The sequence below is a fragment of the Peromyscus californicus genome, unplaced genomic scaffold, assembly GCF_007827085.1.
Source record: "Peromyscus californicus insignis strain IS unplaced genomic scaffold, ASM782708v3 Scaffold_6__1_contigs__length_162567912, whole genome shotgun sequence".
NCBI classification, from domain to species: Eukaryota; Metazoa; Chordata; class Mammalia; order Rodentia; family Cricetidae; genus Peromyscus; species Peromyscus californicus.
In genome coordinates, this window is record NW_026294584.1 from 61,309,683 (window position 1) to 61,324,804 (window position 15,122).

Genomic DNA, 15,122 nt, shown 5'->3' on the forward strand with positions numbered 1-15,122 from the left:
GCAGAAGCCGGACCCCCCGGGCTTTGGGAGCTCTCCCTTCCTCTGCTGCCCGTCTCGCTGGAGGAGCACTGGGGTCACATCTGCAATGAGTCTCGATTTTTTTACACGTGTCCTGGGGATCCAGACTCAGGTCCTCATGCTCGCACATTAAGCACTTTACACACTGAACTACCTCCTCACCCCACTCGAAAGCAGTTTTATTGGACTGAATTCCATTGCAGTTATACACACATTGAAGGGCAGCTGGCCAAGCGGTGGAGCCCAGAAGCCGTACACACCAAGCTTGCTACACATCACGAGGTCCCCAGAGCACGAGGGCAGCTAGAGCTCCTCGGGACAGTGAGTGTGGGTCGGGGCACCTTTGCTTCACCCTGCGATGTCCAGAGAGTTAGGCTCAAATATGTTCTAACGTGCCAATAGTTCCATGTAAGACTGGCTGGTCAGCAAGCTTTGGGGGTCCTCCTGTCTCCACCTCCCCAGTGCTGAGACGATAGACATGCATCATTATACCTGGCTGGAGACATAAAAGACTCCGAGGTTAAGAGCATGACTGCTCTTGCAGAGGACCTGAGTTCAGTTCCCAACACCCACCTTGGGTGGCTCACAACCATCTGTAACTCCAGCTCCAGTGGGATGGAGGGCTCTGGGATCTTAGGCATCTGCATTCATGAGCACACACACACACACACACACACACACACACACAAATCTTTTTTAAAAAGAATGAAACAAGAGTTTATTTTGCTCACAGTTTCAGGTCTATCAATGCAGGGAAATGGTGGCTGCAGCAGCTCCAGGCAGAGGGTCATACTGTATCCACAGCAGAGACTCGCTTTCTCCTTTTTATTTAGCCAGGACCCGTGAAGGTGTACTTAGGGGGAATGTGTTGAGGCCTGAAGCTGTAGAAGGCTTCCATTAATAGACAGTGCCCATCCCTTTGTTGTTTAATTCATTTACTTTTTTATTAAAAGGTTTCCCATACAATATTTTTGATCATATTATCTCCCTTCCCTCAACTCAATTTTATAGAAGAATAATGAGTTACAAATGATATATAACTTCATACTGCATATGCTCATGAAATAGAAGTGTATGCTCTGGCATATGGTGATTTAAATATGCATGCACACACACAAATACACACAAAGAGAAGAGAGAGAATGAACATGGAAACATATCAATGATAGTGGCCGTTTGTGGTCTCTGTTCACGTGGATCAGAAACTCCAGGGCACCTCCAAGCAACCTCTCAGCAAGACTAGCACTTCCTTTTTTGTGGGAAAGGGGCCCAGAGGCAAGGCCAATCAGCTTTGCTCAGCAGCGGGATTCCTACTCTGGATGTTCAGAGATGGGTAGGGCAGGATAGAAAGGATCTTTCTAGCCACTCCCCTAAACTGCCTTGGACCTCAGTCTGAGTCCTAACTAACCTTTTTATCTGTTTGTTTTTGTTTTTCTAGACAGGGTTTCTCTATGTAACAGTCCTGGCGTCCTGGAACTGTCTGTACAGACCAGGCTGGCCTCGAACTCACGGAGATCTGCCTGCCTCTGGCTCCCGAGTGCTGGAATTAAAGGTGTGTGCCACCACTGCCCGGCCTAGTCCTACCTAATCTTAAATGCTGTTTCTATCCCACCCAGGGTCTCTGTCCCCACCCAGGGAGTATAGACACGGGGTCTCATGGATTAGAACACTTAACTACAGCTGACTTTGTATCACCGACCACTGAAACTGACCCACACTTCAGCAAGGGGCTTCATACCCACAGGCTGGACCCAGGCTTGACTCCCTGGATCCACCCCCCAAATCCAGCCAAAGGCTGCACATCTGTCAGCTGGCTCCAGTGACCCCCCTGTCACATACTGTGAAAAGAGCTGCACACTTGTAGGCTGCTGACCCTGTCCACCCTTCCCCGCCACAGAGAGGTCACAAGGAGAAGGTTGCAGCTGATCTCCACAGGATTGTTTACATCACAGGCAGCGTAGCAGGCCCACAGGCAGCAGAGAAGCAAACCTCGTCTTTGTAAAAACATCCACTGTACAGACAGGCTTAGCAGGATGGACAGTCACTCCTGTCTGTGTCTTTGCTGATACAAGGCCATGGAGCTGTTGGCTGAGCAGGGCTGGGGGAAAGTGGAGTTAGGCTCAGGTATCTCCACCTTGCTCTGCAGTGGCCTTACTGGGTCTCCCATTGAGGTTCCTTGGCAGCCAGGGCACCCTTCCCCACACTGAGATCAACAAAAAGGTGACAGATGGGATGAGGGCTGTGTGAGGCATGCCTGGGGCAAGTGAGACCCAGTGTGTTGTCAAGGTCAGGAAGGGCCTTCAGTACCTCAATTACCTGCCAATGGCTCTGAGGCTCTGAGTACTTCAGCAGGAGGAGTGAGGCTTTCGTTCTGTGCAAACTCCTCATCAAATCCACCACTGTGACTGGGTGCACTGCTTGGCGTCAAACCCACCACGGTCACTGTGGCTGGGTGCACTGCTTGGCGTCAAACCCACCACGGCCACTGTGGCTGGGTGCACTGCTCAGCCTCAAACCCACCACGGCCACTGTGGCTGGGTGCACTGCTAGGTGGCAGTGAAGCTATTCACACTGCTGTGTGCACACTGCCACCACCTGACTCCAGAACTGTATCTTCTCCAGCTGGTATGATGTGAATGTAGAATGCCCCCCCAATAGGGTCATGTGTTTGCATGCTTGGTCTCCATCTGGTGGCACAGTTTTTGGGGAGATGTAGAACCTTTGGAACAGATTGTCCAGCTCTCAGATACAGGTCTCCGGAGCCAGCCTTGAAGACTATGTATCTCTGATCCTGCCCGGGGCTTCCAGCTTCCTTCCCCGTCAGCTGACACTGTAAAAAACCACCACAGTCTGGCCACTATGCTGGGCCATACCCTCTGAGACCATGAACCCAATCACTCTACAAGTTGCTTCTGCAGGCATTTGGACACAGCAGTGAGAAGAGCAGTTAACACACCAGAGGGAACTCAGTGGCGGGCTATTATTTATTTGACAGTGATGGGGCTGGAATTCAGAGCCTCCCACACGGCGGGCAAGTGCTCTGCCACTAGCCACCCCCTCAGCCATGAAGCTGGGTTTTAAACACTGTCTTGTCCCACAGGTTTTGGTTGAAAACTCTGCTGCAGCTTCTAGAGGGAAGCAAGGACACTTAGGGCCTCGATCCACTCTGCAGCTTTCCAGCCAAGCAGTGGCCAAGCAGGGCACAGCTGGAGATGGGCAGAGGGAGGCCAGGGAAGGGAGGGGACAGAGTCTATAGCATAATCCTGGCATGGGCTGAGGAGTAGGGAGAGACATACCACGGAGATGACTAGACATCAGCGTGGGCTTCAAAGGAAAGGTTTTTCCTGTGGTCTGACTAGACCTGATAAATAATGCCTGCAGATCCCTGATCAGCGAGGGGTCTGAGGGATGGTGAAGTCTCAGGGCTGAGGACCCAGGACGTGGCTCTAAAAAGCCCCAGTTTTCCAAACCACGAGTGGAGACAGAAATATGAGAAGCATGTTCGGCACTAAGGGCTCTCATCCTCGGTCCATCGACCCCCTGGACGGACTTCAGATAAACTGCACAGCTGCCCACAGGCTCTGTGGTGGGAAAAGCTTGTTTTTCTTCTTCCTGACCAAAAGCAGATCTGCTGACAGATTAGCGAGCAGGGGGCTGGGGTGACAGGGAGGTCACCCAGGAGTGCAAAGCTGTGTGGAGCCTTGAATCACCCGAATGAGGTGCCTCTGTTCCTGAGAGCGGGGAGGGAGGCTAGTTCAGGAGGAGCCGCTGCGGCTGGCTTAGGCGGGCAGGGCGGCGGTAGCTTCCATTTGGCTCCCAGGAGGAAGCCCTTCCCCCACAAGGGTGGGCTATTATCCCACTGTGCACCTGTGGACACTGAGGCACGGAGCATATGTGAATGAGAGTTCGGGAGTCCTGCTGGAACCCAGCACTTCTCCCTGCTTCCCTCAAGTACATGGTCACCGACCCACAGGCCACAAAATGCATCATTTCACCTTGTCTGGGTACACAGCTCCATGGCAGTAGGTACATGCATTCTGCCATTTGCCTGCAACACACCATGATTCTCTCCTTGGAGGTTGCTTGGCTTATTTAGTTGTGTGTGGTTTTTGTTTCTTAGACAGGGCCTCACTCCTGGTTGGCCTGGAACTTGCTATGCAGATCAAGTTGGCCTTGAACTTGCAGTGATCTACCTGCCTCTGTTTAGGATTATGGGCCTGCGCCATCATAGTTTGATTTTTGCATTTACATATGTAAGGTGCATATAACAGGTAAGATTGCGTTTATTTCACAGACTAAGGACAGGCCAGCAGAGGCTTTTGGCTATCTCCAAGTTCATGTCAAATATGCCAATATATGCAAATGTGTGGTTCAGTGTAGGGGCAAAGGGTCTGCATCTTGCCTGCCGTATAACCTTAAGTAAGTTACTTAACATATTTGAATCTAATCACCCTCATGTATCTGGTGGTCATAATAAGCACTGGTGTTATTGTATAAAGTAAAGCTGCATGAATCATATCTACCTCAGAGCCTGCTATAAAATCGGTGCTCAATAAATGCCCACAATAATGACAGTGAGCAAAGGACCGTGAGACCCTTAGCCAGGACCAGCTGGACTCTGCCCTCCTCCAGAGGCGTTGGTGGGGGGTGGACAGTTGTGGCAGGGGAAGCTGGCTTGCAAGGGCAGGGCCCTGACCTCCTCCAGGAAGACCTTACTGGCAGATGTGCTTGCCCATGGCGACAAGCTGGCTGGAGCTCTCTCCTACAGAGAGGTCCACTGCTGTGACAGAGGAAAAAAAAAAACACTCAGGCTCAACTCTAAACAAACTCCCCTCCCAAGGGGAAGCAGTGATACTGGAGAAGGAGAAGGTATTTGGCCTGTTGCTTGTTTTCGAGTGTTTCTTCGGGTCCTTGGCCTGAGCCTCATGGGGATGGAGGGTCTGCTTGGGGGGCTCTCAGTTTGCCCAGCTTTAGTGGCTTCTCAGTGGTGTGGGGTGGGAGTCAGCAAGTCCTTCTGGGGACTCCTAAGGCAGAAGGTGACCCTGTGTTTGTTTCTCTGCCAAGCCCAGAGAGAGCTTAATGATGATCTACCTAGAACAATCCTCTACTGTCCTGTGGTGACTCAGGGGTCCCCCAGTACATTTCTAGGGGTCACTCATCTTTGGCCCCTGCCCAGCTCCTGGTGACAGCATCGTCCTGGGTGAACTGACTGATCTTTAATGGCGTTCTCTTTTCCATTTCTGTCAGTGTAGGGAGATAGGGATGGAAATGGGGCAGGAGAGGCGAGAGACACTGGGCTGGGAGGGTCTAGGTATGCAGGCAGGGGCAGGGAAATGCCCGGGCCACCATTTCGTCTGGAAAATTCCCCTCCAAGGCCTTGCTGTTTTCACTGGGGAGCTAGGTTGAACAACGTTGGCCTTTGAGGTTTTCTTACCAGAAACCCCACTGCCTAGGCGCAGGAGTCTTTCCTGGACAGGTTCCTCCTCTCTCTCCACTCCTAGGAATATGCTCTCCAGATTTACGCCCAGCCCCAAGGCGGACCTAATGTCTTGGAGCGACCTTGTCCACAGGGAAGCTCCGTATATTGGCACCTGGAGCCGTGCAAAGGAGAAGGCGAAGAGATACCCTGCAGAGACAGACGCTGTCTAGTGCCTCTGGACCCTGATAACTTCTTTCTGGTCTCGGTTCTTTGCATTCCGGGGGCCTGACCCCTCCTCTTTCACCTGGCCCTGCCCCTCCTCTCACCTGGCCCCTCCCCTCCCTACATCAGCCCCAGCTCTCTTCCCCTTGGCCACGCCCACTCTTTGACCCGCCTCTTCTCCCCGCCCAGCCTGCCCCTTTTCTCCGACCCCGCCCCTCCTTTCCTCCCCTTACCCCCCTCGTCCTACCTACCCTTCCCCCACCACCACCTGGCCCCTCTTCTTCTCCTCGGCCCCGCCTCTACCTCCCTCGCCATCCCCAGCCCTGCCCTTCCTCCTGGCCCCTCACCCCCTTTCCCAGCCCCCCAACTCTCCGCCCCTCCTCTCGGGTGGGGTCCCGAGGCCGGAGAAAACACTCAGGCTGCGTCCTGCTCTCGGGCGCCCTCTTGTGGCCCTGGCCCTTGGGGCGGCGGCCGCTCTGGCTAGGCTTTGGGAGCGCAGGGGCTTGGCTTCCTGGCTCCACCAGGCTTCCACGGTCCCCAGCCGGGGAGTGACCCAGAAAGCACTCCAAGGCCGGCCAGCACTCGGCTTTCAGGATCTTTATTGCCTCCGTAGGCTGCACGGCCCCAGGTGGGACTAGAAGAAGTTGAGCACCCTGCGGAGCGACTGCACGCGTGCGCTGTGGGCCTCCCAGTCGGAGAAGCTGCGGAAGTCGCCCCTCTCCACCACGTACATGCGGCCGCGGTAGTTGGGCTCCTCGTAGAGGACCCACCTGAAGGCCAGGGGAAGGGCGGGTCAGCGGGCGGGAGCCACGAGGGCAAGTCTCCCGGGCCCCGCCCCTCTGTCCTAGCGCCTTACTGCCTTGGGCATCAGTGGCTGAATCGGGCTTGGTGCTGGGGTGGGACAAGAAGGGGACTGCCCAGTAACTGTCAAGGGCGGGAGTGGCTCCGGGACGCACTCTGCCCAGTCGCCCTCCAAAGGGCCATTTGCACACAGTCCCCAGCCCCATAAACTGGGGACCATTCCCACTGTGTATCCACTCAGCCAACAGCCCTGGTGGGGCTGTGCTCCAGTGCAAGTGGGCTGTGCTGCCTGCATTGTACAGAGGAGCTGTAACCTCCGGGACATGAGGTCTGGCAAGGGCACCCTTCCGTTGGTGGTGTGTGCGCACCAGGCCTCTGGCCAGTAACAACCCAGGGGGCTGTGGTGAAGGTGAAGAGCACCACGGACCACGGAATCGGTAAGATTAATGGAGAAGATCAGGAGGGTGGTCTCGACCGGGGAACAAGTGTAAGGAAGAGAGTCTCATCAGAGCCTGGACTAGCCCTGCTCATCCCATCACCGTCCCTGAGACAAGCGTAGAGCTGTGCGTGTGGGATCCAGGAAAAGACGCCCTGTGTACCCTCCCACTTGGGGGTCAGGTTTGGGGGCGGGGCTAGGGAGTTTTAGAAAGTTGGGGAGGGGCCTCCAGGCCTGGCTGCACCCAGAACTGCAACTACCGTGGGCAAGACCTGGCTCTGCCTTTCACTTCAGTCTTTAGTTCAGACTCACTCTGCCTCCCCTGTCCCCCTACTCTACCCCACCCCCTGCCCATTCACCACAGTAGAAAACAACTTTCTTCTGGACCACGGTGGTTTTATGAAACAGGGGTCCCCCGGGGCCGCTCAGATCTCTGAGATTCTTGAGACCCAGGTCACAGGGCTACTCTGACCTTTCTTTGTAGGAACCCGTCCCTGCTCCCAAAGCACTCTGTGGGTCAAGGAGTTTTCTTTCCAGGGAACAGACTGGGAATCTGTGAGCTCCTTAGCCCAAGGTTCTGCTCGCAGATGAACTCAGAGGAGAGAGACCACTAAAGGGCCATGCAGCCCACTTCCCCAGCCCACTTCCCCAGCTCGCCGCTCCCAAGTCACTATAGCCCCCTCCCTTCCTTATCCTGACCTCTCGCCTGATAAATTCTAACAGTAGTGATTGGAGAGAGAGAGAGAGAGAGAGAGAGAGAGAGAGAGAGAGAGAGAGAGAGAGAGAGAGAGAGAGAGAGAGAGAGAGAGAGAGAGGGAGGTGTGTTGGAGGGCACCTGCTGGAGCCTGCTGGAGACAGGAGCAGGCCCGGGTCACCTAAGCTTCCTTACAACCCACCACATTGCTGGGGTCTCCAAGAGAGCGAGCTAATCCTACCCTGCTCTATAGTGCCCTGAGCCACCTTGGAGTTCTTGTGGACATCCCAAAAGGAAGAGGGACCTGACTGGGCATGAAGGCTAATCCCCTGGCTCCTCACCCGCAACTCCTGGGGCGAAGCAATGGAGAAAGGGGTCTCTGAAGAGGTGGCTCAGCGGTTAAGAGCACTGGCTGTTTTCCCAGAGGACCCAGGTTCAATTCTCAGCACCCACATGGCAGTTCACAACTGTCTGTAACTCCAGGTGCAGGGAATTCAATGCCCCCTTCAGACCTCTGTGGTCACCAGGCATGCATGTGGTGCACACACATGCATGCAGGCAAAATACATGTATAAAATAATTTTTTTAATTTAAAAAAGGGGAGCGCATGCCAGCTCAGTCTGTTAGAATGTCGGGAGAATGTCCCTGCTTTTCCCGCACATGCCTTCTAGGACACAGATACGAGTGATGATTCACTTCTAAGCTGGTATGGAACCCAGAAGGAATGCTCTTGACCTATGGGAGGTGGTGAAGGGGCCCTGCTTCACTGCCTGCAGATCCCAGAGGAAGCTCCAGGGACCCAAGGCATATCACAGAAGAGTTAAGGTCATCGAAGAGAAAAGACAAGCATACCTTGGACCCCAACACAGAGGCCCACTGTCTTGGCCTCCATCTCCTGACCATTGAGCCTGGTTCCTTCCAGGAAAGTGGAGATTAAAAACTATATACCCCAAGTCTGGCTGTGGTGGCACATGCCTTTAATCCCAGCACTTGGGAGGCAGAGGCAGGATCTCTTGAGTTCAAGGTCAAAAGAGGGAGTTCCAGGACAGCCAGGACTACACAGAGAGACCCTGTCCCGAAAAACTAAAAAAACTAAAAAAATAAAAAAATGCCCCTCCAATCACAATCAGAGGTCTCTCTTGCCTTCTCTCTCCCTCTCCCAAGATCCCCAGGGTTACTGGGGGATTATGTCTTAGGTCTTAGGACATCTTCCATACTGAAGTATGCGTCTGGCCTCATGAGACACAATTTAGCTTGCAAATTTTCCAAGGCAAGTTGTTTTGGACTCCTACCCCCGTATCCTCAGCTTAGGGGAGCCAAGGCCAGGTATTGGGAGAAATAATAGCTGCAGGTCTGCTCTGAGCACACCTTGTCTCCCTCAGTCCCTCCCTTGACCTCTCGCGAAGGGCCCTGAGCCTGAGCCTCAGAAATATAGAAGGCATGTTTCCAGAGGAGCCAAGTTCCCATTCCAGCCCTGCACAGGGAGGCTGGAGCCTGTGGGGCTCTTCTGCTGGGGGACAGGGTCCCCAGCTCTGGAGTGGAAGGGGCTTGACCGGGCTGCAGTACCAGCAGGGCCTCTGCTGTGGAAAGGATTAGTTAACTACAATCTTAGTTTGTGCGTCTGTAAAATGGCAATGACGTCTCCAGAGTGGATAGACGTCCAGTGTGATGTGCCTTTGTGTATACAGTGAACAGGTGCATGGGGAGCTGCCCCACAGGGTAAGCACTGCACCCTGACAGCTCTTTTGGAACAGAGAAGATGGGCAAAGTTCCTGGTACTCTTATCCATCCTATAAGAGCTTCTCGAAGCCCAACAAGCTGGTGTGGGTTGTTGGCCACCAGGCAGAGCCATCTTAGGTCTGGGGTCATCTGAGCTGGGCCGATGTACCCTCTCAGAGAAGGTGGGACTGCTTTGTAGCTTTGAACCCCCTAAGTGGGGGTTCTCTGGAGTCCAGTGACTCAAGAAAGCCAGAGAGTCTAGACGTTCAGTCCTGTAGCAGAGATGGTCATAGTTTCCTAAATGCTCCTTTCCTTCGGGTGTGGCCCACCAGAGGGGAGGTCTCAGGGAGCCTCTGAGGTAGCTATTCACTGCTTGCCTGGAGCAGGTGAGGCAGATGAAGGCCTGTGGCTCAGGGGCACCATGCCCACCACACCTGATGCCTACCCACCCTACCACACCTGTCTGGCTGCCCCGGCTGTACTCACGCTCCATCGCCATACACCTTGATGGCGTTGACACAGCTCTTGGCCCAGCCCCGGCTCTGCAGGAAGGGGCAGTCTTCCACGAACTCCAGGCACTGACCTGTGAAGTTGCAGCCCTCGAAGATGTCTATGCGGAAATGTTCTCCATGCTCCAGGACCCAGGCAGGTGGGGAAGGAAAAAGGAATACTCCAAGTCTCTCCTCCCCATGCAAGGGTAGAAAGGAAACAACTCCCAGTCCTGCGCTAGACTGGGACCCAGTGAGTACTCACCATCCCAACACATACACACACTGGTTTTCTTCCGTGAGATGTGGTGGGAGAAAGGGTCCTTCTATCACTTTAAAAACCTAAGCCATTGAACTGGTCCGATCTTCACCTTTTACAACCAAGGACCCAAGGTCCTCGAGGGCGACTGTCTAGAGGCCAGCACAGTAAGATCGGAGCTGGGGGGTCACTGGCTCCTTCCAGGCATTCCACTTGGGGGATTCATGTCCCAGCTTTGGCGTATTCACCCTTGGTTTCAGGCTACAGGCAGGCCTCCAAACGATAATATTTTAGAAGTGTAATAGAACCCTTTATGAAAACAGTAAGCCAAGACATCTAAAACAATGACTCTCATTTGCTGAAGTCCCTGCTGGCTTCAACATCATAATTCACTAGCACCAGTGCATACATCTTCCTATGTGATCCCCTACCCGGTGTCCAAAGGAGAGGGGAGGCCCTCCCTACTGGCCAGGTTCCTATGAAGCCTGGGATAGCTCTAACAAGAACAGCCTTCATAAGATATCTTGTATATTTTTCATATAAACAGCATTATGCAGGATCCAGAGCCAACCATTCTAATGCTCTCTCCAAATGCCCACATCCTGGCAGAGACACTAGGGAAGCATTCTTTCAGTTGAACGTGCCAGAGCCCAGCTGATTCTGGAACTGATGTAGAAAAGAAAAGGGGCCCCATGCAGAGTGGCGCCTCTCCAGACTCCTCAAATGTTGGCCAGAGCCCCGGTGAGGCATCCAGGATGCCCTGGCTGACAGACACTCTGGTGAGAGCTGCCCACACTGGTCCCCAGAATCACCTGTTTCCCACCCAAAGGACAACACTGAGAGCAGGTCTCGTACCTGTGACCTGAGGAGCCCTCACTCCCCAAATCCCACCCTAAGGAGACTGGAGAGAGACAAGACTTTTTCTAGGGGGAGCAATGCCCTTCATTTGCTTTCCCTACACACTTCAGGCCACAGCTCTGCGAAGCAACCATCTGTGCAACTCAAGAGCCCTGTCCCCTCAGATTTCCTGCTGGTCCTGCTGGCACTTGGGCTGCCATTATTCATTCCAACTTTGGAACGTTGAGGGCCAGCATAACGCTCCAAGGGAACCTGCGTGGGTAGATGCTCATGCTCAAAGCAGCCTTACCTTGTATATGTATGTGTCCATGCACACAGGAGTACATCCAGGCACATGTGTGAGCATGTGTGTTGGAAGTCAGAGGGCAATTTTGGACATCTTCCCCAATCACTTTACTAAGAACTTTTGTTACTGTGTTTTGTATGTGTATGTGTACACGTGTGTGTGGAGATCAGACAGTATTGTAGAGTCCGTACTCTGTTCTGTCTTTCCATGGGTTTTCGGGACCAAACTCAGGCTTGTACACCTTATCCATTCTGCCCTCCACTTCATTGATGTATTTATTTTTTTAGAAAGAGCCTCTCACTGAGCCTGAAGCGTCTCAATTTGGCTAGACTAATTGGTCCGCAAACACTGAGGAGTCTGCTGGCTCCACCTCCCCAGGGCTGGGGTCCCACGTGAACCATCACACCTGGCCTTTTATGGGTTCTGGGAATGCAAAGTCAGGTCCTCATACTTGTGAGGCAGACACTTTACAAGCTGGGCCATATATCCCCAGCCTTTCATTTTGCTTTTGATGAGTGCACCCTTATTCAGTGACTATCCAAACGTATTTCCAGCCTTTGAAGTTTAGCTACATGCTTGGCTCAGAAATCTAAAAGGATTCCTTGGCAACTCCCAGAGGCTCTTGTGTTCAGTCTCCTGTCCCTCTTGGTCCTCATAGCATCTCATGCTCACGTCAGTGTGGGTCTGGACAGGGTTCTCTCAGTTTTTAAGGTTTTATTGTTGGGAGGTGCCCATGCTTCTGATTAGATGCCAGGGTGACCTCCCACTGCCTGAGCTGCAAGTTCCCAGCCCCCAGGCAGAGTGACTCACTCACCATGCCCACAGGCCGACAGGAGCCCATGTGGTCATTGTGGCCATTCCAGCGGAAGAATTCAGGGTAGTCACCATGCTCCAGGATGAACTGCTGGCCTCGAAAGTCAGGGTGATCAAAGCAGACCCAAGCTCCACTCTCCACACGAATGGAGTTCACTCGGTTCATAAAGCCTCGGTCCTGGAAGTTGTCACAGTCCCCAAAGACTTCCAGCTTCCGCCCTGTGAAGTGCTTGCCCTCATAGAGAGTGATCTGGAACAGCCAGGTGAGAGCTCTGGATCAGGGTCCCATCTGACCTACACACATATACTCACACATGCTCACATGTGGGCATGAGTGTACTAAACATTTGTTTGTTGTTACACTTAACATTCATAATAGCACTAAAGGATATGTCTTTTAAGGCATAAATGTCTTGCAAAAACAGTCATCATAACTCAACATTGATTTTTCAAAAAGCAAAGTTCCTAATACTGAAATTCCAATCATTCAATAACTCTTTGGGTCTAAAGAACTGTGGTCTCAGAAAAAGACTCTGGGTTACGGGCTTCTCGGCATCTGGGCCCCACATCCTCATTAGAACCCAGACTTCCATCCCTGTTCACTGCGGTAGATGACTGACACTGTTTGCTGATGGGCAGAGAGTGAATGGTCAAGTAACCAACAGGCTTACGCAGCCATGGCTCCACCGGGCTCTCACCGACACACGGCCCCGCTATCTGTGAACAGGGCTGTCCCCTTAGTCTCGGTGCCCACTTGAAATCAGGCTATTTTCAGACTGTCACTGTATTTGTTAAACTCAGCACTTGTTTGTCGTTATATATAACACCCACAATAGCATTAAAGGAAACGTTTTCTAAAAGCATAAATGTCATGCAGAACAAGTCACCATAACTCATTTTTCAGAGAGTAAACTTTCTAATCCTGGGACCCATCCTTAACTGGAGAAGGGAACCTGTGGAAGTCAGGGCAGGGTTCTCAGGAGAGGGCTAAATGACCAATGTCACTGATCTCCATGCCTTTTCTCCCACCAATACCCTATATTTTTTTTTTGAGACAGGATTTTAATTATCTCAGAATAACCTTGAACGTACTATGTAGCTAGGGACGTCCTTAAGCTTCTGATCCTTCTGCCTCCACTTCCTGAGTGCTGAGAGTACAGCCAAGTCCCCCAGGCCTGGTTTATGCAGGGTTAGGGATGGAACCCAGGGCTCTGTGCATGTTAGAGAAGCACACTCACTCAGATCTTCAGCTTTTCCACGGACATGCCTGAGTAATAGACAGGTGTCAGACTTGGAATTGTATGAACCTCTTGGCAGTTCAGACATAGTCTCGTAGTAATAGACAACCTGTTAGTGATACGGACAGGTTGTCATTGTCCCAAACTAAACAGGTGAAGCAGCCGTAGCCTGCATATTCACTTCCCACCACAGGAAATCCAATCACTCAACAGCTCTTCGGGACTCAAGAACTACGGTCTCAGAGGACTCTGCAGGAATATAGTCCTATCACCCAGAAACGGATCACTCCAGTTTCTCTGTTTGCACCTTTTCCAAAGGATTCTACAGTGGCAAGTCCCTGCCCCTTGGAATTAAGGTGTTTTGTGGGAATGGATGTCTGTGAGCCAGGGTAACACTGATTTGGGGTTTCTTCCTTTCCTGCTCTGCCATGTTGGTGCTGTTTGTTACTGAAGCACACCCCAGTTCATGCAGACAAATCAATGGTGTCCACCACTGATGGGCGGGTATACTGGGAGCCTCTGGAGGCCAAAGGGTTCCTGGATCAGCCAGAACCTGGACACTAGAGGAGGACAGGGGATAGCCACATTGGTGGGTACCCTTCCTGCATAAGGCAGGTCTGGTTAGGGCCTCTGGGACATTCCGGGAGATCTCAGCATTTCAAGGATTTGGAGGTTCCCTTCAATCTCCACACACTCTGAGAACCAGCCTCAGGTCTAGTGGGGAGAGGAGGCGTCCCCCGCCCAGAACTCCCCCAAGTCACCTGGGGAGAGAGATCCGGAGGGGCAAAGACCACATTTTGGCCACCCTGTAGTGAATAGGGGCCATCAGAGATTCACCACTCCAAGCCAGCTGACCACGCCCCTCCTGACTTGAGGATCTCATAAAGGAGGGATGGGAGACGGCCACCTTCCTATCCCACGCCCTCGACGCGCCAGGGGGAAGTCGCTCCATCTCATTAAGAAATAAAGCCAACTTTGCTTGACTTTGCCAGACCCAAAGAGCATCAGAGATCAGTCTGCACCCTCCCCACGCGCGCGCGCGCGCGGCGGTGGGGGGGGGGGGGGGGAAGTCCCCAAGGCCGCTGGCCGCACTCACCTTCCCCGAGCGTTGCGCCATGGTGTGTGGCTGGCCGCAGCGGGACCCAGTATATACTCTGTGGCGCCTGCTGGCTCAGCGCCGCCCGGGACAAAAGATTTGCTTGGCCCGGCACCCGCGCGTTAGTGCTGTCGGGCGTGCTAAGCCGGCGCCATGACCCGCCCGCCGACCCAGTGTCACACACAAACGACCTAGACCTCAGTGCCTCTGGATCCGACCCTCGTGCCCAGCCCACCGCTGCGCCGCTGAGTCAGGGCCTCAGCACCCCGGCTTGGGAGAGCCCCCTCAACCCCTTGTTTTGTCCCCTCCGCCCCCCGCTCCTCGCCCCTCTCGAGCTGCGGCTCAGTGCCCGTGACCTGCAGCGCTTTTCTTACCTGGTTGCAGGCGAATAAGATATTGTCTTTTAATTTGATTGTTTGTTTGTTTTTCTGGATAATGGATGGACTCCTAGCTTCCCAAGCTTACCTGGGAGTGGGTGGGGTGGGCAACAATAGCCGCGTGGACCTCTTTGCCCGGTGCTGGGGTATGGGCTCCCAGGCTTTCCCTCCCGCACTTACTTTTTTTTTCTGCCCCTGAAGATCCCAGGTGACACCTGCTTTGCAGGTCAAGGATCTGCAATAGGAGACCTACAGTACTTTCTGGGTCAGTACCTGAGCCCTAACTATGGATCACCCTGGATGCCAAGGATCTGTTTACCAGCGACATACCCACTGATTCCAGGTGTAAGAATTTGCCAGGCCCACAGGTGTTTGGAGTCTATTGAAGCCTCAAGAGT

The 15,122-nt window shown here is 53.2% G+C and overlaps 1 protein-coding gene and 1 long non-coding RNA gene across 2 annotated transcripts; one reads left to right on the forward strand and one right to left on the reverse strand.

Annotated features, from left to right (window-relative positions):
- Positions 1-6,241: 6,241 nt before the first annotated feature.
- Crygn (crystallin gamma N) lies at positions 6,242-14,443 on the reverse strand. Its single transcript, XM_052720439.1, has 4 exons — positions 14,348-14,443; positions 12,015-12,263; positions 9,796-9,941; positions 6,242-6,429 (listed from the first exon to the last, which is right to left on the reverse strand). Exons 1-4 carry the CDS (start codon positions 14,366-14,368, stop codon positions 6,294-6,296), a joined length of 552 nt encoding a protein of 183 aa, XP_052576399.1. The 5' UTR covers positions 14,369-14,443; the 3' UTR covers positions 6,242-6,293.
- On the forward strand, positions 6,312-8,543 carry LOC128098918 (uncharacterized). Its single transcript, XR_008214388.1, has 2 exons — positions 6,312-6,897; positions 8,262-8,543. It is a non-coding gene; the product is annotated as an uncharacterized LOC128098918 (long non-coding RNA).
- Positions 14,444-15,122: the final 679 nt, after the last annotated feature.

Excerpts from the sequence above, each read along its gene's own strand:
- Crygn (XM_052720439.1), bottom strand. The coding sequence starts at position 14,368 with ATGGCGCAACGCTCGGGGAAG. Across the intron at positions 12,264-14,347 it reads TGGCGCAACGCTCGGGGAAG|ATCACTCTCTATGAGGGCAA; the intron begins GTGAGTGCGGCC and ends TGGCTGTTCCAG. Across the intron at positions 9,942-12,014 it reads CCTGTCGGCCTGTGGGCATG|CATGGAGAACATTTCCGCAT; the intron begins GTGAGTGAGTCA and ends TGGGTCCTGGAG.